This window comes from Syngnathoides biaculeatus, chromosome 9, assembly GCF_019802595.1.
Source record: "Syngnathoides biaculeatus isolate LvHL_M chromosome 9, ASM1980259v1, whole genome shotgun sequence".
Classification (NCBI taxonomy): Eukaryota; Metazoa; Chordata; class Actinopteri; order Syngnathiformes; family Syngnathidae; genus Syngnathoides; species Syngnathoides biaculeatus.
The window spans coordinates 8,375,140-8,399,924 of NC_084648.1; the positions used below are offsets into that span (position 1 = coordinate 8,375,140).

The 24,785-nt window shown below is 44.6% G+C and overlaps 1 protein-coding gene across 1 annotated transcript in view; it reads right to left on the reverse strand.

The window, feature by feature from the left end:
- Positions 1–1,015: 1,015 nt before the first annotated feature.
- The window catches only part of grin2ab (glutamate receptor, ionotropic, N-methyl D-aspartate 2A, b), a 142,726-nt gene continuing 118,956 nt past the window's right edge, over positions 1,016–24,785 (reverse strand). Inside the window, exons 15-23 of the mRNA XM_061830575.1 lie at positions 19,575–19,728; positions 16,849–16,974; positions 14,427–14,656; positions 13,257–13,417; positions 11,854–12,041; positions 11,115–11,353; positions 8,479–8,665; positions 4,097–4,859; positions 1,016–2,701 (exon numbers count right to left, since the gene is read on the reverse strand). Of these exons, the coding sequence (XP_061686559.1) occupies positions 1,762–2,701; positions 4,097–4,859; positions 8,479–8,665; positions 11,115–11,353; positions 11,854–12,041; positions 13,257–13,417; positions 14,427–14,656; positions 16,849–16,974; positions 19,575–19,728 (2,988 nt within the window). The 3' untranslated portion in view covers positions 1,016–1,761. The remainder of the gene's footprint in view (positions 2,702–4,096; positions 4,860–8,478; positions 8,666–11,114; positions 11,354–11,853; positions 12,042–13,256; positions 13,418–14,426; positions 14,657–16,848; positions 16,975–19,574; positions 19,729–24,785) is intronic.

Genomic DNA, 24,785 nt, shown 5'->3' on the forward strand with positions numbered 1-24,785 from the left:
CCGGCTAAAAATACAGAGGGGTTGCGTCAGAAAGGGCATCCGGCGAAAAACTGTGCCAAACAAATGTGCGTTCATCAGAGATGACACGCTGTGGCGACCCCTATCGGGACAAGCCGAAAGGAAAAGAAGAAGATCTGTATCTTATTTTGAAGGCTCATTTAAACGTTACTCTAGCGACCAGTAAGGAGAGCGCTCGGGCTGTGGTCGCCAACAGAGGGAAATGGTTCAAACTGACAAATTTATTTCAGCCGTTCAAAAATGACTGGTTCTTGTTCTTTATTTTTCCATGTGTATTTTTCACATGAATTTTATTTATTTCATTATTATATTCTTATATTAGTCTTCATTATCATGTGTATTGTGTTCGATATTCAATACAACCGCCCTGTCTGCGGTAAAAATTGTCCAGCATTGACCGGTCCGCAGTGATCAAATTTTTGGGACCACTGCTCTATAGGAGACATTTGAAGGTAACGTCATAACCCCACGCACACGTCCCAAAATTATGGGCTCCTTGAAATTCATCCTTCGAGGCCACATTTTAAGGCCGATGACATCATAACACCATTCCCGCGTTGTCCTAACAGGTCGGCTCCTTTAAATGCATCCTTCAGATGTTACATTTGAAGGCACGACATTGTGACCCCACACGAAGTACACATTTTATTCTTTCACATTTTTTTGGGGTGGGTTTTTCACTAGTTCACGTACGGCGTACCCTCGGACCCTCAATTGGGACACAGCTGTCTGTGAGCGCATGTGTGCGTGTTCGTGTGCATGTAAACCGTCCACATGATCCAAGGCTCCGACACAGTGTTTGTTTTTTGGAAAGAATCCGTGTGATGTACAGTACGTGTCCGTTCATCTTGCGGGACCTTCCGTTGAGACTCAAAGTGAAAACATTTTGGAAAAATAGCAACTTTTGAATCCACGGCTAATCTATAAATCTACCTGGCCTACACACATTCGCACGCACGTGTAAGAATGAAGCTGCTAAAAAGGAATATGCCACTGTACTCGTTAGCCAACACCGGGCGCCACGCCCCCCCCCCCAAAAAAAAAGAAAAAAAAGAAAAGAAAGGAAAGCGATAAAACATCCACTCCAGCGAATTGTGTGAGTATCAAAAAGTTTGTTTTTTGGTTTGTGTTTGGTGGCAGGTAAGAAAATGTACAAAGTGCACAAAGGCTAGACTAACTCACTGCATCGACAGACATACACACACTTTGTGTGCACACATGTGTGTGTGCATATGTGTGCATGTGCGCATATATGACCCTGCATAGGTGTGTGTGTGTGTGTGTGTGTGTGTGTGTGCGTGTGAGTGTCGCGCAGGGCCATTAAGGAAGCATGCAAGTGTGTGGACCTGAAGGCTAGGAGCTAAGAGAGGAAGGAAGCTAGGATGCTAAATGCTATATATGTGTGTATTTATGTGTGTGTCTGTGTGCGCACAGGCATTTGGAATGTTCAATTGGCTGACGTCAACTTGATCAAACAGTCTTTCCCAGTGTGTTTGTTTGTGTGTGCGTGTGTTGGGGCCTCACGACCCTGGAACACAGAGCCACACCTCATTGTGCAGTCCGTCCGTAGGTTCAATTCCTGCATTGTGGGTCAGTGTGTGCTCATACAAGACACAAAAAATGGAGGGGGGGAGAGGGTTGGTTAGTTGCCCTACTTCGTCCCATAAAGGCTGGTGAGAGGGGCGTGATCTCCGGAATTCCAAGTGTGTTTGTCTGTGTGTGAGTGACAGGTATTCACGAGTCTCACACGTCAGACTCGATGCTGGGCATGCGTCGGTATAGGCGGGGCCGGTTGCCACCGGCGCTGGAAGCTCGCGGCGCTGTCACGTAGCTCATGGGCTGGGCGGCAGCGGGCGGCACCATGTAGGCCACCACGGGGGGCTCCTGTTGCGGGTAGTACACCTGCGGGTCTACCTGGTGGTTGGCGTGGTGGCCTCCGTGGTTGCCCAGGGTGAGCGAGACCGGCAGGCGTTGCTTGTAGAGTGGTCGGGTGGTGGTCTGGGTGATAGTATGAGCATGAGAGGCTGACTCTCGCTGCCCCGTACCGGGGGCCGACTGGAGGAAGGGATTGTGCGAGGGCCGGTCGGGGAAGAGGCTCTTGGAACGGCGGGGCAGGGGCAGAGGGGCGTCTAAGCTATGGTGGTGGGAGGGAGATGGCGAGGGCGGACTGCGGCCACTGAAGGGGCGATCTGAGCGCATTGTGAGCACGTTGGCGTAGGCGCCCTCATCCAGGGTCATATCCCGGTCCCTGTCAGATAGGTTCAGGCCCCGCATTTGGGTGACACCATCCGGAAGCACGTTCTCGTACGAGTGCTGGCGACTCAGCTGCAAATGCTGTGCCACGGGGGAGGAGGCTGCGGTCAGGGCTGACGGCGAGCAGGGTGCTGGCTCAAAGTGGCTGACCAGGTCATCGCCCTCACCCACCATGCCCAGCTGGCTCTGGGGCAGGAAGTGAGTGAACATGTCGGTGCCATGAGAGTAGTTCAGGTGGTCTTCGCTGATGTCGTACAGGTTACCCAGATGGGCGCAGGCGTCACAGCGGGCTTGCGGGGGGCGCACCGTGTACAGGCCCGAGTAGCTGCTTAGCTTTGTCAAACAGGAGCGGCAGTGGCCTGGCCGTACGCCTTGTGGGCCAACGGCAGAACCAGGCGCCTCGAAGGAGCCGCTAGACTTATCCTTTGCACTGGCAAGAGAGGAAACACCCCAAAATTAGAACAGGAAGTGTGCATACCGTAGACATATAGTTGCCTCGTTGTGTGGGCTGTCTTAGCATTGTATGAAGGTTTGAGTTCCCAGTGAAGATTGTAGTCCCGAAAATAGTTCTAGTCTTGAGAAAAAGTATTCATTGTGAAAGGTTTTAGTTTTGAGAAAAGGTATCTTGAGAATGTTCTCGTCCAGAGACAAGGTGGTGGTGGAGAGAAGGTTCTAGACTCCAGAGAGAGCTGTAGTAAAGAGACAAGGTTTTATTCAAAAGGGGAGGTGCTAGTCAGTAACTTTTGGTTTGATGATTGTCCATGTTTACTTCTTATATATTGAGGATATACTGTACATTACATCACCACCAAACCAATGTTCCAAGATAAGTTTTACTCGTGAGAGAATGCTTCTAGCTTACCTTGTGGTCCCCGGAGAAATTCCTAGTCCCAAGTGACAGTTCTTGTACTGAAAAAAGTCGAGTCCCAATGGAGAAAAATATGGTCTAGAAAGTATGCGAAAATGAACTAGTCCTAGAGAGAAGGGTCTAGTCCCCAAGTTGAGATATTTGTCTAGATAAAAAGGTTATACATGTACACAGCGAGATGGTTGTCGTCCTAAGAGAGCAAGGTCTAGTAATAAAGGAGAGGTACTAGTCCATAGAGAAGATTCTTGTTTCCAGAGTGAAGATGGAGATTACGTTGTAGTTCACAGCCATGTTCTAGTCCAGTAGTGGAAATAGTAGTTCAACAAGATGATTGAGAGAGAGCAGAGAGAACGTTGTAGGGAAGGTACAACCTCAGAGGGAAGATTCTAGTCGCCAGAGAGAATGCGCTAGTCCCTAAGTAGAAATAATAGTCCTGAGAGAATGCACTTTAGAGAGAAGATACCAATCTCTAAAGAAGGTTCTAACCCTGAGGGAGATGTCAAGGCTCAAACAAGGTATTAATCGAGCAAAAAAATAGTAGTTCCCCAAGAAAGGTCTGGTCCACAGAGAAAGTTCTACTAGAAAAAAAGTAACTGGACTAGTCTTTCATTTTTAACCTGATTATAAATGTTTACTTTTGTGTTTAGAAAACAGGTCAACATAATGACAATGAGAGACAGCTGTACACAAGAATTATTCTAGTCTTGAGATCAGGTCTTTATTTCAAGGGGTCTAGTCCTCAGAGTAGAGATCGTAGTCTTCCGAGATAGTTGTTGTTCCGAGAGAAGGTAAGGTTCTCATTTAAAGGTTCGTACGTAGGTTAATCATGTTTTTATACAACAGTTATATATGTGTGTGTGTGTGTGGATGTATATTGAAATATTAAAAAAAGTAATGTCATTATGACCGGATCCTACAATGTAGGTTTCAGACTAAAGAGCCCTAACGTTTAAGTACCTGCTGTGAGCATAAGTGCTGTACTTCTTGTCCTTCATGGAGTGCAGGTCGGCCTCCGCGCTGTGGCTGTGGTGCAGCAAGGTGGCGCTCAACTGCAGGATGGGTGCATCCCCCTTGTGCGAGTAGGTGCCGTCGGGCGAGAACACGTCTGGCGGGTACGGCTGCTCATCGCTGCCCCCTTGGCTGTCGCGCTGGTAGGGTGGCCCCGAATGCAGACTGGCCTGATCGGAGTCGATGGAGTAGATCTTGGACCCGCTGCCGCCCCCTCCGCCACCTCGTTTTCTTAACTGGTTGATGGCCTTGAACCCGCCCCTTGCTCCCATTGGGTCTGAGTCTTTGTGTGACGCGGGGCGGCTGGAGCACTCTGAGATGTCCGAGTGGGGCGGGGGCGGCGGCTCTTCGGGGAGATAGCGCTGGCTCTTCATAGACGGGGGTGCCGCGGTGGTCGTGGTCGGGCTGGGGCCGCCGCTGGGGACCACCCCGCCGGGCTGTGTCTTCAGGGTCTCCACGCTTTTTTTCCACAGGGCACGGGGTTTGGACGGTGGGCCTCCGGGCCGGGCCTTGCCGTTGTCATTGGTGATTGAGAGCTGTGGCTTGTTGGTGGGGCTGGTCTGGTGGCCGGATGCCTTCTGCGGGGCCGGGAAAGGCGCCGCATTGTTTAGGAGGTTCTTGTGGCGCCCGGACAGAGACAAAAAAGCCTGCGGACCACTAGCGTTGCTATAGAGACCAGGACCCTTTGGAGTGAGGCTGTGCAGTGAGTTACCTAGGAGATAAGGAGAGGTGGCAAGTGTGAGTTTGAGAGCGTGTGTGGATAAATTGTGTGTCTGTGTGTCCCCACACCCCCTCTAATATGTTCCATAATTAATTTGAAACCCTAACCCTTTCTTGAACCACTAATTTAGAACCTGTACGGAGACTTGAACCCATAATTTGAAACACTTACCTTGATTTGAAAGCCAAACCAAGTGTCTAAATCTTATTTGAAACCTTAAAACGTCTTTGAAACCCCAACCAAATGACAACACATGCTTAAAAACCTACACTGAAAGCGAAAACCTTGTTTGGAACATTACCTCTGGCTTAAAACGCTACATTGAAACCATGAACTTGGGTTGGAAACATAATCCACTGTTGAAACTGGGATGTTCAATAACACTTTTTCCAACTGATACCGGTACAATTATTCACTCATGAGTACACATTGATACCAAGTATCGATTCCAATAGTACTTTTGATACATTAAATTTCAATTAAGACAATGCCTTAATTGTCTTAATTGAAATGAAAGGTCAAGTGTCATCCTTATAAGCATTCTAAAATAGATATTGTAATGAAAAATACATAACATTATTCACTTCAATGTCTAACGAAAAAATAAATATGAGCAGAGAGCGCGTCATCCATGCGGAAAGTTACGGAAGCATCATTCGACATCCAAGTGGTCACCATATTGGCTCCATCTCCTGGCTGTGACGTCACCCCGGACATTCGCCATTGAAAACACGCTGTGGACCCCACTATGGGAGACGAACGCGTCCCTTCTGACACGGAAGCTCTTTTCGAAAAGGACAACACAACCGGGTGAAGTTACCGGGGCAATATTACCCTGATGTTTTGAGCCATATTTACATCATATGTGGATCACGGCCAAACCGCCTTCCCGTCTGATCCACTTCCGCGGCGGAGATGAGCCATCGCCGCCCACCCCCCGGGTGGCTCATTTTCGGCGCCGCGGTGGCTTATCATGGCGCCGAGCCGGGCCATTTTACGGTGTTGTCGTCGCACACGGCTGAGTGCACCTTTGCTGGCAGCGTTGTTCGTAGCCGCCGCTATCCGCGAGCCCGACGCGGCAGCCTTCGCCGAAGCCCTGACCGACAGACGTGGCGCCTCAGCCGGGTTGGCTCATTTTCAGCGCCGAGGTGGCTTATCACGCCGCCGAGCTGGGCCACTTTACGGGGGCGCTCCTGCCCCATACATCACTTCCTGCTTCTTCTCGAAAACAAATCCCTTGAGAGGATTTTCATGGCGGAAGTTACAAAAAGCCTTATATGTCAAAATCATGTTTTGTGGTGGAAAAATAGATGGGTCCATACCGGCTGCCGTTTTTTCATTAATAACATACTAAAAATCATCCATTTCATGTCACTTGACTGTTAAAGTAAAGTACATGATGATTTGCCAGGCAGTTAAACTGCCGCAGTGTAGTGCCAACTACTGGTGAGGAGAACTTACTCGATGTTAGATATTTTTCTTTTAGGTACTGGTGTCTGGTATTGGCATCCTTCACAAGTACCAGGTACTTTAAATGAAGTGTTGTCTCAATTCCTGGTATTAATACTCACCAACCCCTTTCTTAAGCGCTAATTTGAAAAGGTTGCATGCCTTGAAACATTAACTTGAAACCCAAAACTGTTTGATACCGCAACCCTAATTTTTGTTTGGTACCTTATGGAACGAGTCACCTATATGATGAGGAGAAGAGATAAAGTGTGTGTGTGTGTGTGTACTGCGTAATGTGTATGTAATCATGATGCCGCCACGTGCGCCACGCCACGTGATTGATGAACGCATCACCTGATGCGCGTGTACATTGTATATGAAAAATGAAACCCACCAGGCTCGATGCACTTTAAATGCAGCTCCAGTGAAAAGACAACAAGTCATTTGCGACTATTCTGGAATTATGCTCCACTTCCATTACAAGGGTGTTACAACAGCAGTGGAATGTCCACTTTTTGCTCCTGGCGGGTATTCAAAACTATCTAGAATCTTACTTGCCACTCAGTCGGCATGTCTTACTTTGCTCCATGCGACTTGATTTACTAATCGCAATAGTCGAATGGAAATATGTGGCATTGGCATTTGAAAAATAGTTTAGTAGACTTTTGTTTATTCTTGGTGACTTGATAAATTTGCCAGTCTAATTTTTCGACTGTAAAAGTGATCACTGCAGTGATTATTGATTATTGCAAGCTCAGCATAATGTTTATTTATAGAAAAACAGTGTGTGTGGGTGGGCTGGAAAATAATTTAATCTCCAAAAGGGGGGCAGCGCAAAAAAGTTTTGGGAACTACTGCCAAGCCAAAAGGTCTGGGCTAGCTTAATCAGCAATAGTTTGGTAAATTGTATTTGCAAACTGCAAACTGCTGGACCAAAAAGAATTCGTACCTTTCGAAGGTTCCATCATCAACAACAACAAAAGGACCCCAGGAATCTTGGGATAGTCAAAGTGCCGCCGCAAATCTTCAAATCATATTTTTGTGTTTTTGTGGTCAAAGAAAAATACTGGTCTGTGTGGGTGGGTTTTATGTTCACATCCATTTTGAGGACACTGAGTGCCAATGGTTTTTTTGTTGCTATGGGGCCTGCGATTGGCTGGCAACCAGTTCAGGGTATACCTGCCTCCTGCCTTAAGATAGCAGTGATAGGCTCCAACACTCCCACGACCCTTGTAAGGATAAGCGGCTCAGATATGGAATGGATGGATGGATGTCCCTCGCTGCCCATACCTCAAAATCCCAAAACAAGAACAGTCCAGTTGCCTTGGTTCAACCTTGATGACTGATAATCAACACACTGATAACGTCAATTTAAAACCTGAGTCCAGATTTAAAGACCTCATTGGAACCCTTAACGTTGTTTTGAAACTGTCGCTATAACTTGTTTTAAACCCTAATTCGAAGCACACATTTGAAACAGTGACCCTAGTTTTAAACCCCAACAGAGTCTAAAAATCAGTATTTAGAACACTAACCCTGGACTGAAGCACTAACTTGAAACCCTACCATTGAATTGAAACCATAACAAAAGCTTACTCACCCTAACTTGTTTGAATTTTTAACCATTTTGGGAAAAACTAACCCTGGATTTGAACCTAATTGGAAACCGTAGGACACGCTTGAAACCATACAAAGAAACTGTAGCCCTCGTTTAAAACCCTAACCCACCCTTAAAATCAAAATTTTAAATCCTAATCCTGTCCATTACATGTAATTTGAAAACATAACACAAGCTTATCCAACTTGATTCTTGTTTGAAACCACAAGACTAACCCAGTCTTAAAACCCTAATTTGAAACCCTGATGTCTTCTTGAAATCAGACCACAAACTTACTTACGCTTTTGTAAAACACTAACTCGCAACCCTAACTTTTATTTAAAACCATAAACTAAAAATGAAATGCTACCCCATTTGAAACCCTAACCTCATTTTCAAACACTAGGTTGAAACTTTAATCCAAGATTGGCGATCCATTTCTAAATTCCTAACCCTGGCTCTGAACCCTAACGATTTAAAACCGTACGCCTTGTTTGAAGCCCTTTTTGACTTGTCAGTGTCCATTTTTGTAAGTAAGGCAAGTGAGAGCAATGTGCATGAAACCTTTTCCCGTCATGACGTCGAGGATGCTGCTGGGCTGCAGCAGCACCGTGTTGCGTTTGGGCGACGCCATGGCGATGGACTTGGCCGACTTGAGCAGGTGCAGCATGTTGGCCTGAGGGCTGAAGTCCAGCTCCGGCGTCTTTTTCTTCATGTCGATATGCACCCCGTGGATGCAGCTCCAGATGCCCTAAAAAAGAAGAATTAAAAAAAAAAACAATTTTGGAATCCGTCAGGGTTTAATTGAGGCGATGATGTCAGTCCGCGACGCCCTTGAGTGCAAGGAGATGTTCCTCCTCCAGACACTTAAACTCCGCGCTGTTGCACACACACACACACACACACACACACGCCCATTGTTTTTGTAAAAAACATGATGTGCGAAACGCTGCTCGTCTGGAATAAAAGCTCTTCTAGACACACACACACATGCACGCATCCAACACATGAATTATAAAGACTCTGAACCTGGTCATCGGTGTGGGTGTGATGTGCCGTGCCCCCCTTCCCCCATGTTGTAAATTGCCTACTTTGAAATCCTAATTAGAAGCCCTAACACTAAATAAAGACATATTTGGTGAAACCTTGACCTTGTCTTAAAGGTGAATGCCCCATCCATATTTAAGTAACAAGTTGATTGTATGTATTTTATAATTTTTTTTTTTACTGAAGAAAATCCTAACCTTAACCCTGGTTTGAAAATGAATACTTGCTTGAAATTCAACTTTGCAACCTTCCCTCTGGCTTGCTACTCTAACTTGAAACCCCTACACTTAGAAATCCAAACCAAGGCTTGAAAACTTATGATGGAATCTTAACTCTGGGGTGAAAACTCAATTAAAGTTCAACTTGAAACCTTCCTTCGAAACCCAAAGGCAGGCTTTAAACCACTATTTAAAATGCTCACGCTGTCTTAATACACTAATTTGAGATCTTAACACAAGCTTGAAACGCTTCTTTAAGAGCCCCAACATTTGTTTCTAAAGTCAACTTCTTCTTTTCCTTTCAGCTTGTCCCGTTAGGGGTCGCCACAGCTTGTCATCTTTTTCCATCTAAGCCTATCTCGTGGATCTTCCTCTCTAACACGCACTGTCCTGATGTCCTCCCTCACATCATCCATCAACCTTTTCTTTGGTCTTCCTCTCGCTCTTTTGCCTGGCAGCTGCATCCTCAGCGCCCTTCTTCCAACATAGTCACTCTCTCGCCTCTGGACATGTCCAAACCATCGAAGTCTGCTCTCTCTCTAACCTTGTCTCCAAAACATCCAACTTTGGCTGTGCCTCTCATGAGCTCATTTCTCATCCTATCCAACCCAACACCAAGCGAGAACCTCAGCATCTTCATTTCTGCCACCTCAAGTTCTGCTTCCTGTTGTCTCTTCAGTGCCACCATCTCTCATCCGTACATCATGGCCGGCCTTGCCACTGTTTTATAAGCTTTGCCCTTCATCCTAGCGGATAGTCTTCTGTCACATAGAACACCAGACACCTTCCACCAACTGTTCCAACCTGCTTGGACCCGTTTCTTCACTTCCTTAGCACACTCACCATTGGTCTGTATTGTTAAACCCAAGTATTTGAAGTCGTCCACCTACATATTTCTCTCATTGTTTCTGACGTCAACAGTTGTTTTAAATCCTGACCCCATTTTACAAACCCAATTCAGCCTTTTCGCGTGGCTCAAAGTTAGGATGCACAATACCACTTATTTTCAGTGCAATAGTCTATCGCTTGTGGGTACTCATTGATACTGGATACTGATACCACTAGTACTTTTCATACATGACATATAACTGTGAACAAAGACCCGTCTTTCTTTCTCACGGACATGATCATTTGTTGATGTGTCAAATTTTTATTTGCCAAAAGCAGTGATTCCCAAACAGTGTGCTGGGGTAAATTAGTGTGGCGTGAGCGCTCATCAGGTCTGCCGTGGGAAGTTATCCAATTTTATGTAATTGCTAAAAAAAAAAACATTTATTCCAAGAAATAATGTATCTTTATTCATCTATTTATGCCATTGAGGCACAATGACAGATAGAACAAAAAAAATCCTCTTCTACTAGATGGCAGGAAGTACATACGATAATTAATCAATCCATCTTTACATAATTTGACATTTACTTTTGTTGGTGTGCCGTGGGATTTTTCAATTGTAAAATATGTGCCTTGGCTCTATAAAGGTTGGAAATCACGGGCCTACAGTATTGATGCCCGGTATTGGCAGCCTGGATCAGTACTTCCCATCCATCCATCCATCCATCCATCTTCTTTTCTGCTTATCCTCACCAGGGTCACGAGAGTGCTGGAGCCTATCCCAGCTGTCAACGGGCAGGAGGCAGGATACACCCTGAACTGGTTGCCAGCCAATCGCAGGGCACATCGAGACAAACAGCCGCACTCACAATCATACCTAGGGTCCAATTAACCCGAGAAAACCCACGCAGACACAGGGAGATCATGCAAACTCCACAAAGCCGGGGCCAGGATTGAACCCGGGTCCTCAGAGATGTGAGCCATCGCTTTACGAGCTCATCCACCGTGCCGCTACATGAGTACTTGATAACGTGAAATAATCCTGGTAACAGTCTTCAACTCTCCCGATTCAAAACAATTTCTTTGGCCATCCTCTGCACTCACCCTGCTGATGGTGAAGAGCAGGCCGGGGCGTCCCGAGCAGACGCCTGTGAAGCAGTAACGCAGTCGCCAGTAGAAGAGATGCTCCGACACGAAGGTGAGGATGGACAGACCCATGGCTGTGGCCAGCATGTAGAAGACGCCCGCCATGTTGTCAACGTCCAGCTGGCTGGACATCACTTCGTTCTTCTCGTTGTGGCAGATGCCCGTCAGCCACTGCGCCTCCAGTTCCTCCATTTCGCCTGCGTAGGCCGATCAATCAAAGCAGGAATAACGCAATTGAGAGGGGTCAAAACGGCAAAGGGGGCATTATAAAAGGGAGAGAGGAGGAGGTCAAGAAAGGTAGATGGGAAAAGGGAATTGAGGGAGGTAAAAGGAGGAGAGAGGATGTTAAACAGAAGGAAGGGGAGGATGTAAAATAAAGGGAAGGGAAGGAGGCTAATAAATAGATCTGTAATGGAACGTCAGTGGGACGAGGCCAAGGAATTGATAGTGATGAGTTGATCACTAAACATCATCACCAGCCTGTGTGTGTGTGTGTGTGTGTGGTGCAGTTCAGAAGTACTTTAGAGGCCTTGGCACTTTGATTTGTGTCTCGTCAGCCTCTTTAAGGGCTGCAGCACCTCACAAACGTGTGCGCACACACACATGCGCAGATTGAGAGAAAGTAATGACGATGAAACGGCGTATTTGATCAAGCTACGGTTGGGTGGCGGCTAATGCTAATGCTATGCTAACGGACCGTCGCCGATGATGCCTAGGATGGCGAGGTCCACCAGCCTCTTCCAGTAGGACCCCTTCTGCAGCGCGATGCCGTATCCAGTGGTGGCGAAGATGTAGCCGCTGCCGATGGTCACCAGCTTGCAGCCGTCGTCTCGGCCCGCCATGTAGTTGAGCACCGCCGCGTCGTAGATGAATGCGTCTAGTTTCCTGTCAAAGACACGAAGGCAGAAAAATGACACGTCAATTAAACGTCAGCAGTTGGCATCCGAGCAACAACTGTCTGCAGTTGAGCTGTCCCTGTGCAAGACACTAAACCTTACTTCGCTCACAATGTGCCTGGCTGCACGTTGTACGGCAGACCATGCTAAACAAACCCCCAAACAAAACAGTTGTTGTTGTTTATTCCCACTGATCTTTCTAGTGTCACCAGCATGCTGGTGCTACGCCGCTAGTAGCTGGTGAAACTAGCAAGACCTGCATAAAAACAAATCTACATCATCATCATCATCAAGGGTAGCATCAACAGCCGTCTCACAGTTCTGAGGACCAAATCTAGACTCACCTGCGCGGAGTAAGACGAAAGTCGAATGCACAAAAACATTTTAAAACAAAAACACACCCAACAATGCTATCGATCAAATCGCTCTGTGTAAAACTAATGAAGTGCAGGTATGTCAAACGAGGTAAAAGAAACGAGGTCGCGCTGGAAGAATTCAGAGGCTGCTCCAATTCCTCGCGACCAATCCCACCTTCACCACTTCTTTTGTTCCCAGCTTGTTGTCATTATTCTTCAATTCAAAGCCACAGTGTGTCTGACATACTGTAGGAGCCCCCCCCCCCCCCCCCCCACCTGCGCAAGCCTGATAGCGACCAGCTCAGCACAAACATTTTTCATCAGCTTTGATGTTAGGCTGCTAAAAATGAAATACAATAGTAGGCGGACAATAGCGTTAGAGCAGTTGCAACTACATTTATTAAAATGCAAAATAAAAACCTTTTCTGACAGTTACAAGGTGGCAAGGCATCTGATTTCTTAAAGCCATTACAATCTACAGTTCTACACTAGAACAAGTCTACAAGGTACCAGGTCCAAGTCATTATCTACACTTTTATGCTTGATTTTGTTCTTCATTTTTTTTAACTTTGAACTGGCCCAGAGATACAGAGAAGCTTTGACATCACACCGATTTCAAGCTAGAGCCAATGGAAACTAGGTCCAAGACTTGGTCCAGGGCCTTCACTTTTCTTCTAGAATTCTTCATTATATTTTTTAAAACGGATTCATTTGACCCAGTCCCGGTCCAAGACCAACACTTTTTTTTTTTCAAGATTTTATTTTAAAACAGTTTTAAAACTTTGAAATGCATCATGTTGACCCAAAACTACAGAACAACTTTTGCTTTTCATTCTCATCGTTCTTACCCGGTCTTGAGGCTGACCAGGGCGTCCTGCACTCCACTCTGGTGGTACTTGGTCATGTACTGGTGCATGTCCGGGTAGTTTTTCCGGATGTTGCGCTCCGTGCTGCCATTGGGAACCGTCCCGAAGCGGAAGGGCGGTGAGTACGAGTAGGGACTCTGAAACTGGACGATGACGAGACAAAAAGGACTAGGTGAGGAGTCGGGTCATCGGTTGTCAGCATCATTGCAATTCCAGTCTAGTGTCGAAAGATTTGGCTGACACACACACACACACCTTTATTTCTACACGGTGTGTGCATGTGCTAAGCGGCCAGTGTCAGTGTGTTGAAAGTAAGAACTAGCAAGCTGTCCCCCAGAGGGACCAGTGTGGCTGCAGGGTTGGCATCCATTACAACTGCCCAGAGATGAAATGTGTCACGGCGGGTCAACAGAATAAATGACACATTTCGATACACTTCATTTGATACTGTATTTTTTTTCCCCTGCAAACTTTATTTTTTTTTTTAAAACTTATTTGTACTTTCCTCAAAAGATAAATGAAAGGCCTGTATTTACATTTGCATTTTTCACCCCAAAAATAGTATGCAGTTTTATAATTTTTATCAATGAAATATTTTTCACAACAAATAAAAGCTTACAATTTTTTTCTCACCATAAAATACTTTATTTTTTCAGTTTTTTTTTCAGAGTTTAGATTTTTTTGTTGCTATTTATTACATGTCCCACATAATAAAATGGGATTTTTTTTCAGCTAAATAAAATTACAAGACATCATAAAAGCTAAATGTATTTTATTAATTTTATTATTTTGTCACATTGTCTCACAAAATAATATAAAGCTTAAAATTGTATCAAAATATTTATTTGTATTAATTACTATTTATTAAACAATTATTCTTCTTTTATAAATGTTATGTTTGATATGAATATGTACATAAAATAACAGAAGAACAAAAAAAAAAAAAAGTACGATACTGCTATTTGTCTTTTTCCATGACACAAAATCAATGCCACAGAATCTCTGGACGAGCCCCGCCTGTGTCGAAAGTAATTCTTGCCACTGTTGCCACGCATCTAAAGGAATGCGTGAGGTGAACGCAGACTGCGGACGCGGCAAATGGCAGCTCTATTGTTACGCCAAGATGGAGGCTGCTGGGGCAGCGCCCCTCACCTTCTTGTCGGAAAGTCCGGTGACCTGGTCCACAAACTCCTCCTGGATCATGAAGGCGGCCAGGTTGGCTGTGTACGAGGCCAAGAAGATGACGGCGAAGAAAGCCCACACGGACACGATGAACTTGCTGGTGGTGCCTTTGGGGTTCTGCACGGGGACCGAGTTGTTGAACACGAGACCCCACAGCAGCCAGATGGCCTTGCCGATGGTGAACGACGGACCGTGAGGGTCTGGCGTAAACAAAGACAGACTTTTGGTGAACAAAGCACTCTGATATGGATCCTGTGACTGCTGTGGGGGGTCGGCTGCCATCTGTTTGGGATCGGGGGAGGATGTTAGCTTCTGGCTGGTTAGTCTAGATTTGGTCTGTGGAAAAGGAAGAAGAGTCTCCCAGGTGCAGATTTTAGCTAGAGCTCTGTTTGAAACAGCCAAAGGCTATAATAATAAAATACTACATTAATATTGTAAAAGAACATCAACAACAACAATAATCACAATTTAATAGTATTATCGTAAAATTGATGTCATTTGTTTGATGTGGCGATTTTGCAGGGTCCCTGGGTAAAAAAAGACGCTAAACCTACTTTGACATGTCTGCAATTCACTAAAAAATGCATGATTACAAGATGTATATTATTTATTATTAATAGCACTTTTAATGTAATGTTAAATTATTAAAACTAAGACAATTAAACTTAGTTTTGTATTCTTAAAATGTTTAAAACAGCATACAAATGACAAAATTTGCCGAAACACAGTGATTAAAATTATTACTTGAAAAATCCTACATATGGTTTCTATAAATAGATATTGAACTTAATGATTAAAATAGATCCATTAAAAATATATTAAAGTAAAAATATTATCGACAGAATAATAATAATACGTAAAAAGGCAAATGTAATTACAACTGTTACAATGAGAAACTATTACAATAAATAAAAATGCCCATGTCCATGCCCTGCAAGTTCCTCCTTTAGAGCTTAGGTGCCCCCCCACCACCACCCCAAGCAATCAGCATCTCCTGGGCCATGCAGCCATCTTCTGCCAGCATTTAATGCCTGTCAAATATAGTATTGCTTACTATATTAATATTGAGTATTGACACTTGTGTGTGACACACGGGCTGACTCTCGTACTCCCAGGATTTGTGGAAGGCACGTACTGTAGCTATCGTACAACCCAAATCTGGACTCACCCGATTGTGTTCTTCTCCACCTCCACTTTTCCTGCCCTGCATTCCCCGGTTTTACTGCCTGCTCCAGCCAAGCTGCCGAGCTACCCCACCTGCCCACGTTCCTGCTTTTTGCTCGCTTCTTGTCCCTACGGCCCACCACCTCGTTTTGGCTCACCTTCCCCTGAGCCAACCCGCAATAAAACATTCCAAATCTACTCCCTCCGCCTCAGCTTCCTCTTCGGTCCGATCCAATTCATATACCATTTAGAAATGTGACAATTATTTACAATTATAAAAATTATTTTACATATATCCATCTATCCATTTTCTGAGCCACTTATCCTCACAGGGGTCGCGGGAATGCTGGAGTCTATCCCAGTTATACTCTTTTCAATAATATGGTCAATTATTATTATTTTTTTAAATAAGTCAAAAGAATTCCAATAATTATGCAGTTCTTTACTTTTTTTTACAATTACTAAACTTATTACAATTATAAAAACATTAAAAAAAATACATAAAAACGGACAGCACGGTGAATCAGCTGGAAAGCGTTGGCCTCACAGTTGTGAGGTCCCGGGTTCAATCCTGGACCTGCCTGTGTGGAGTTTGCATGTTCTCCCCGTGCCTCCGTGGGTTTCCTCCGGGTACTCCGGTTTCCTCCCACATCCCAAAAACATGCAACATTAACTGGACACTCTAAATTGCCCCTAGGTGTGATCGTGAGTCCGACTGCTGTCTGTCTCCATGTGTCCTGCGATTGGCTAGCAACCAGTTCAGGGTGTACCCCGCCTCCTGCCCGGTGATAGCTGGGATAGGCTCCAGTACTCCTGTGACCCTCATGTGGGTAAGCGGCTAAGAAAATGGATGGATGGATAATTAAAACATGGAATTAAAATTCCATTATCAAGAAAAGTTTTTATTCCGGTTCTAAATTAGATATGCCTTCAACTTGCCCGATTCTACCCTCCAGGGTTAGGAAATCATGTTATATTTTTTCACTAATGAAAACCATCATTCCAATAAAATGAGGCTCAAAATAGAAAACATTTAATTGACACTGGGCTCATGTCGGTGGCTCGCAGACGCTTTGGGAGTGTATTAGCAACAGGAGCTTGCCAAAAAGTCAGTGTAATAATAACTCCATTCCTGCGTCTCCGCGGGGTCCAACCAAGGAAGGATGCTTGAATGCCTCTCCTGTGTGTGTACGTTTATATTTGTGCGTCTGTGTGTTTGTGTGTGTACCTTTGCCTTGGGCCAAGTTGCGGTTGAAGCCCAACGGAGAGACAAACTCGAAAAGGAAGACAGCGATAGCCGTGACGATGAGCAGCATCACAAACATCATCACCCAAACAGAAGCACTGAAGGGCTCTAAGGCGGGGGAGGAGGAGCAAAAGGAGGAGAGGTGCATGAGAAAGCAAGAGAACGAGAAAGGGGAGGATGAAGAGGAGAAGGAGGAGAGGAGGAAGATGGAAGGAGAGAAAGGAGGAGGAATAAGAAGATAGTTGAGGAAGAAGAGGAAGGGGAGAAGGAAGAAGACAAAGGGTGGAAGAGAGGAACAAGAGGAAGAGAAAGAATATCCAAGATCAGACAAAGAGGACAAGGAGGAAGAGTAGGAGGAGGACCAAGAGGAGAAGGGGGTTGAGGAAGTGGAAAATAAGGAAAAATGAAAAACAGGAGTGGTGAAGATAAAGAAAAAGTGGTGGAGAAGGAGAAATGGAGGGATGGACAAGGAGAAGCCGCAAGAAGAGAAAGTGAGAGATCGCCATAAAAAGAGGGGGAGAAAGAGGAGGGAAAAGAAGGGCAAAGGAAGAGAAAAAAATGAGGAAGAGAAAGAGCAAGAGGTAGAAGCAGAGGAGGTAAAAGATGAGGAGAACAGGGATGATCAGGAGGGAGAGAAAAGGGAGATGGTGATGAAGAGGAGGAGGAAGAGTTAGTCACAATGGTTTTAAAGTTGTTTTCATTTGCATATTTCTTATTACTCCAGTGGAGGAGAACTAAAGGAGGAGGAGGAGAGGGGGACCCAACCCACACTGATGCTGAACCCAGACAGCACGCGCGTGTGTGTTCAGAATCTAACAACGGTCGGGGTTAGCCAACCCTGAGAGATTGTGCGCTCACATGCTTCTAATACCAACACCAGAGATACTGAACCATTACTGATACCCTATCACATATTGGTATCTCTCAAGAGGTGTGTTTTTTGTTCTGTTTTTTAACCGATACAGAATACACACACTACCAGTACCGGTACTTTTAATACATACAATTTCAATCAACAATTTATTAACAGAAACCCATTTCTTTTGGTTTTTGACACACATGATGATTCACCGACGTGTCAAACTGCAACAGTAGAGTGCCAAATACTGGCAAGGATTTCAGATTTTTTTTGCCTTCAGCATTGATGATTGCTATGAGCAGCCTCCACGAGTACAAAATACTTTGAAATGAGGCCGACACCTGGTATTGATGCTCAACCATCCCTCATGTAAATAACTGTCTAAATACATCATGGACCTTCTAGGAATGATGCAGGTTTCCACACACACATTTTCACCTAAAACAAAAGAATTTAGTGATCATTGAAACTCGAAGTTGCCCTAAAAAAAATCCAGAACCTTTCAGTACTACCCCCTCGCATTACGGTCATGTTTTTGGCTTAAAAATTGTTCTAAATGGTGTTAAGTTCCAGCCTGGATTTTTGCAGATTTCTGTAGCCATATTTCCAACTTAAGTACCAGGAACTTATAGTTTACTGAACTAGTAGTTCTTGGCCCAAAGTTTCCATAACCTCAAAAGAACTACACCCGTAGCACATGTTCAGTAGTTTCCCTAGTAGCTTAAAAGTACTACCCTGCACTGGTGGGGGTCTCCCTTCGCTATATTTTGAACTTTCGAAGTTCTAGAATCTTAAAAGTTTACAAACAGAAATGGTTGGGGGAGGAGGAGGAGAAAAATAGTGAGAGGAGAAGGAAAGAACAGAACAAGAAAGAGGAATGAGGAAACAGATGAAGATTAAGAGGAGGAAGAGGTGGAAAAGAAAGAGCATAAGAAGAAAGAGAAGAGGAGGAGAGAAAGAAGAGGAGGAGAAGGAAAACAAGGATGAAGAAAAGAAAGAGAAAGTGGAGGAGCGGAGAGAGGAACAAGAAGGGAGAGAAAGCCAGAGGGGAAAAGGCAGAATGGGAAGAGGAAGAGGCAAGAAGGATGAGAAGAAAGAAAGATGAGCAAGGGCAGAAGGAGAAAAGGGCAAGAAGGAGCCAGTGGAGATGATAATGGAGGAAGAAGAGGAGAAGGAAAGAACAGAATGAAAAAGAGGAATGAGGAAACAGATGAAGATTAAGAGGAAGAGGTGGAAGAGAAAAGGGAGGTGGAGAAAGGGCATAAGAAGGAAGAGGAGGAAAGAAAGAAGAGGGGGAGAAGGCAAACAAGGAGGAAGTAAAGCAGGAGAAAGTGGAGGAGCAGAGAGAGGAACAAGAAGTGAGAGAAAGCCAGAGGGGAAAAGGGAGGATGGGAAGAGGAAGAGGCAAGAAGGATGAGAAGAAAGAAAGATGAGAAAGGGCAAGAGAAAGACAGGAGGCAGAAGAGACAGAAGGAGCCAATGGAGATGATAATGGCTCCTCCATTATTGAAGAGGAGAAGAAAGGCAAAGATGAGAAGAAGGAAGAGGATAAAGGTGGAGGAAGAGAAAGAAGTAGCAGGAGGAGAAAGAATCAAAGGAGTAGGAAATGGGGAGGAGGTGGAAGTGGAAAAGGTGGAGAAAGAAAAGAAGAAAGGGGAAGAAACTTTTCCTTCCTCCTTGGCTGTATTGTCATCAACCCGAATCAGACGTTGTGCCTGATGCTGAGCGTGTGACGCCATTTTCCACCCCCCACCAGCGTCGCCCCCTTGTGGCAACTTCCCGACGACGCACCAAACGTGCCGTAATGACAGCGGGATTAAAGAAGGCTAAAAAAGTTGTTTGGCGTTACCGAGGAAGGCTGAAGGTGAGACGGTGCCGTTGCTGCGTGACACCATGACGCTGATACCCGTCTCCACGAAGGGCACGGAGAAGTCGATGACCTCTGACCTCTCCTCATTGATGGTCAGTGAGCCCACGGCCATGGCGGCTTTCTTGTACACCACCTGGTGGACAGAGGGGGGGAGGTACTTAGCAAGAGACAGGATATATGGGGGATAAACTGTGGTGGTGTTCACTGCAATTATGTACTGCTAAACTAGCATCAAATATTTTTCTCTTTTTCTACCAAAACCCGTTCATCTCTGGGGCACAGAGCCCGTCTCCTTCCTGAGCACTGTGATGGCTGGACATTCTCATGATATTTACAGTGAAGAAAATAAGTATTTGGACACCCTGCTATATTGTAACTTCTCCCACTTATAAATCATGGAGGGGTCTGAAATTTTCATTGTAGGTGCATGTCCACCGTGAGACAGATAATCTTAAAAAGAAAAATCCAGAAATCACAATGCATGATTTTTTAAACGATTTATTTGTGTGATACAGCAGCAAAAAAGTATTTGAACACCTGTCTATCAGCTAGAATTCTGACTCTCAAAGACCTGTTAGTCCTCCTTTAAAAGTCCACCACCACTCCATGTATTATCCTGAATGAGATGCACCTGTGTGAGCTCGTTAGCTGCATAAAGACAGCTGTGCACCCCATACAAGCAGTAAGACACAAACTTGTAACATGGCCAAGACCAAAGAGCTCTCCAAAGACACCAGAGAGAAAACAGTACAACTCCACACAGCTGGAAAGGACTACGGAGAAATTGCCAGCAGCTTGGTGAAAAAAAGTCCACTCTTGGAGCAATCATTAGAAAATGGAAGAAGCTAAACATGACGGTCAATGTCAATAGGAGTGGAGCCCCAATCAAGATATCACCTCGTGGGGTCTCAATGAGCCTTAAAAAGGTAAGGAATCAGCCCAGGACTACACGACAGGACTTGGTCAATGACCTGAAAAGAGCTGGGACCACCGTTTCAAAGGTGACTGTTGGTAATACACTCAGACGTCATGGTTTGAAATCACACATGGCACGGAAGGTTCCCGTACTTAAACCAGCACATGTCAAGGCCCATTTTAAGTTTGCCAATGACCATTTGGATGATACAGAGGAGTCATGGGAGAAAGTTTTGTGATCAGATGAGACCAAAATGGTTATAATTCCACTAACCATGTTTGGAGGAAGACGAATGATGATTTCCATCCCAAGAACACCATCCCTACTGTGAAGCATGGGGTGGTAGCATCATGCTTTGGGGGTGTTTTTCTGCACATGGGACAGGACGACTGCACTGTATTAAGGAGAGGATGACCGCGGCCATGTATTGTGAGACTTTGGAGAACAACCACTTTTCTTCAGTCAGCGCATTGAAGATGGGTCGTGGCTGGGTCTTTCAACATGACAATGACCCGAAGCACACAGCCAAGAAAACCTAGGAGTGGCTCCGTAAGAATCAAGCATATCAAGTTTCTGGCGTGGCCTAGCCAGTCTCCAGACCTTAACCCAATAGAAAATCTTTGGAGAGGGCTGAAACTCTGTTTCTCAGTGATGGCCCAGAAACCTGTAAGATCTAGAGAAGATCTGTGTGGAGGAGGGGGGCCAAAATCCCTCCTGCAGTGTGTGCAAACCTGGTGAACAACTACACCAAACGTTTGACCTCTGTAATTGCAAACAAAGGCACCTGTATCAAATATTACCATTGATTTTCTCAGATGTTCACATACTTATTTGCAGCTCTATCACACAAATTGTTAAAAAATCATACATTGTTATTTCTGGATTTTTCTTTTTTGATGATCTCTCTCACAGTGGACATGCACCTACAATAAAAATTTCAGACCCCTCCATGATTTCTAAGTGGGAGAACTTGCAATATCGCAGGGTGTTCAAATACTCATTTTCATTGCTTTATACTTGCGAGACAGGTAAACTGATTTCATAACTTAACAGTCGAGCATTAAGTTTCATGCACTGATTTGGCACAATGAAAAATAAAAATCATTTAGTTGTGAACATTCTAGTACAGCTAAGTCTTGTAAGCAGGGGTGGGACGGCTTATGTTAAGTTTCAGTTCATGGGCACACAAAACTCATTTTTTTCTCTCTTATTTACCATGCACTATGACGCATAATGTAGCACCTAAAATAAAATGGCAACCGCTGAATGCAGAAGAAGTGAAGTACCGTTGCTAATAGTCAGTTGTGGAGAATTGGAAAAAAAAAAAGCCCAAAAGAATTGGCGCTAGAAAATGCCACGTGCATGGTACGATCACTTTGCATTGCACTAAGAGCGATAAACAAAGTCATTAACAAAAGTGTGTTTCATCATTAGTCAGTAGAGTACAAATTGTGAGTAGCTGTGTGAATATAATTGCCGTACTGCTGAAGGTGTTGATTGAAGCGTTACCATTAAAATGTCATCCGGTGCGCTGGCTCTGTGATGAAGTTGTCTGCGCTATGTTTTTAAGACTGAGACCAAAGCGTATGTGACATCATCTTGAATACGATAATGACAAGTGTCAAATGTCCAAAGTCAGTGCTTCAAAATAAACAAACAAACCCAAACGAGTGATTTCATTCAATTAGAGGACACGGGAGGAATGCAGATTTTATTGACATTGCTTGTTTTTGAAGGATGGCAACATTTTTATCTCATGTATTATTCCCTTAATTATGAATCTCTTTCATTTCCAATTTCCCCGCAAGGTACACATTTAATTATATTTGATTAAGAGAAAACAGTCTTAGCTTTTGGTTAATGGTGTTCCCCGAAGAACCGTGGGGGTTACAAGGGCTGTCACTACAAAGCACACACAATAATTTGGTCGGAAATTAAGTTGAGCTATTTTGTGTTGGAAATAGAACTTAAAAACAATTCGGTGCAATATGGTCAATCAATCATAAACTCAAATGTTGCTCATTTAACTTTTAGAAAGTGTGAATAAATTTTTTTACCGTTCCGATTTAAGGTGGCGGCACTGTGACGCAACTGGTCAGAGAGGCAGCCTCGCAGCCCTGTGGACCGGGGTTCAAATCCCGGCCCCGCCTGTGCGGAGTTTGCATGTTCTCCCCATGCCTTGGTGGGTTTTCACCAGGCACTCCGGTTTCCTCGCACATCCCCAAAAATGTTGTATTAATTGGAGGCTCTAAATTGCCCCTAGGTGTGATTGTGAGTGCGACTGTTGTCTGTCTCTTTGTGCCATACGATTGGTTGGCAACCAGTTTGGGGTGCACTCTGTCTCCTGCCCGTTGACAGCTGGGATAGGCTCCAGCACTCCTGCAACCCTTGTGAGGATAAGCGGATAAGAAAATGGAGGGATGGAAGGATGGATATTGCAATACTAAAGACGTCGAACAAAAATATGGTCTTGCGGGTCACTCTGCCTATCCTGCCCCCAAGGAGTTAGCGCAGCATGCTAACACCTACTCAGGGACGGAGAAGGATGCACTCATGCAGCCTTCCATCTCTCTTCTTTCTCTCTCTTGCTCTAGAAAGAAGTAAAACTTCAGCATGAATGTCAGCTAGCGTTTGGGGGTATTTTCAGAGCAAGAAGAAGAAAGCGCAGTTGTCATCTTTGCTGCCGACTGAACCTCTCTCGACACACGACGCCGAGACCACGCCGTCTCCTCGAGGGATGTGTTGTGTTATTGCTTTCTCAATGACTCCATCCACATTCATGAGGTAATGCTGGAGAGTCAAGTAGCGTATGACGTATTATGACTGGGACGCGTTTCAAAAAGCAGGGCTAAGGGGAGGCCGTTAAGAGCTGGGATCGATTTGACGTGGTGAAATATGAAATGATTTTTACTGGCAGGGTACAAGAGGTCTGTGCGCCGCGCCAATGAAGAACACGCGACGAGGGATTAATTGCACTGCACATCACACTTGCAATTGTTTGTCATGTTTTTATTAGCCTGGCAGAGGTCGGTCGTTGTTTGGCTGCTTTCAGAGAGCATACTTACAGGACATGCCTTTCGACCATAAATACTGGTTTTACCTAACTGCCGACAAATTTTCCAATTTATACACTCTCCCACCATCCAAGGCTGCCTCCATCCTGAGCTACCTACCCTACAAAGCCACCCATTTTAAATGTCATTCTACCCACCTACCTGCCTTATCTACCCGATCAACCCATTGGTACATCACCTATTAATACTACCTTAGATAGTTGGAATACCAACCTAGTCACATGCTTGTCCTTCTACCACACTTTACCTAGCTTTACCTACCTACAGTTTGCATGGCGCCATATTGGCAGTCAAATCTCGCTGCTCTGCACTGCGGAGCCGTTGAACCAGAGCAGATTTTTCAAATTGCATTAGAGCTGTTATGCTGTTGGTTGTCACAACAGATGAGACAGATATTCAAAGAGATCATTCTATGGAATACCAGCTGAAAAGACCAGAAAATATCGATGGATTTCGGCAATTAAACGTGATGGATGGTGACAAAGGAAAATACACAAACACGCCTGTGTAGTGATTGCTTTATTTCCGGTTGGAATTATTCTTCTCAATCTCGAATTACCAAGAAGTGTTAATAATACCAAGTTGTCTTAATTAAGAACAATGCGTATTTAAAAAAAGAAAATAAACTGTCTATCCCAGCAGAGAGATTAACGTGTGGCCACAATCCTTCCATGAACTTTCCACGGAGACGACTCCGTCCTCTTTTTGTTTTTTCAACCATAGTTAATGAATGAGAGTTTGTGTAAAACCAGAGGTCATTTATTTAAATATTGTTTTTTGTATTGAATACTAGCTGAAAAGATTGATGGATTCTGGCAAAGGTTAACGTGTAGCCGAATATGCTTCCGTGTTCACAAGCCGTCAACCTGTCGTCTTTTTTTTTTCCAATCATAGTTAATGAATGCGAGTTTGTGTAAAACCAGGGGTCATTTATTTAAATATTGGTTTTTGTATTGAATACTAGCTGAAGAGATTGATGGATTCCAGCAAAGGTTAACGTGTAGCCGAATACGCTTGTGTGTTCATGAGCCGTCTCCCCATTGAGAACAGATCGAGCAACAAAGTATTTGTATGTGTCCGGACTTTTATATGCTTTCAAACTTTTCTGTGTAAATCTCGACGACTTACTCACCAGATTCATGTGTATGTCCAGTTGTCCAAGACAAGCAGAAGCGAATTAACAGTTCAATTTCTTATCGG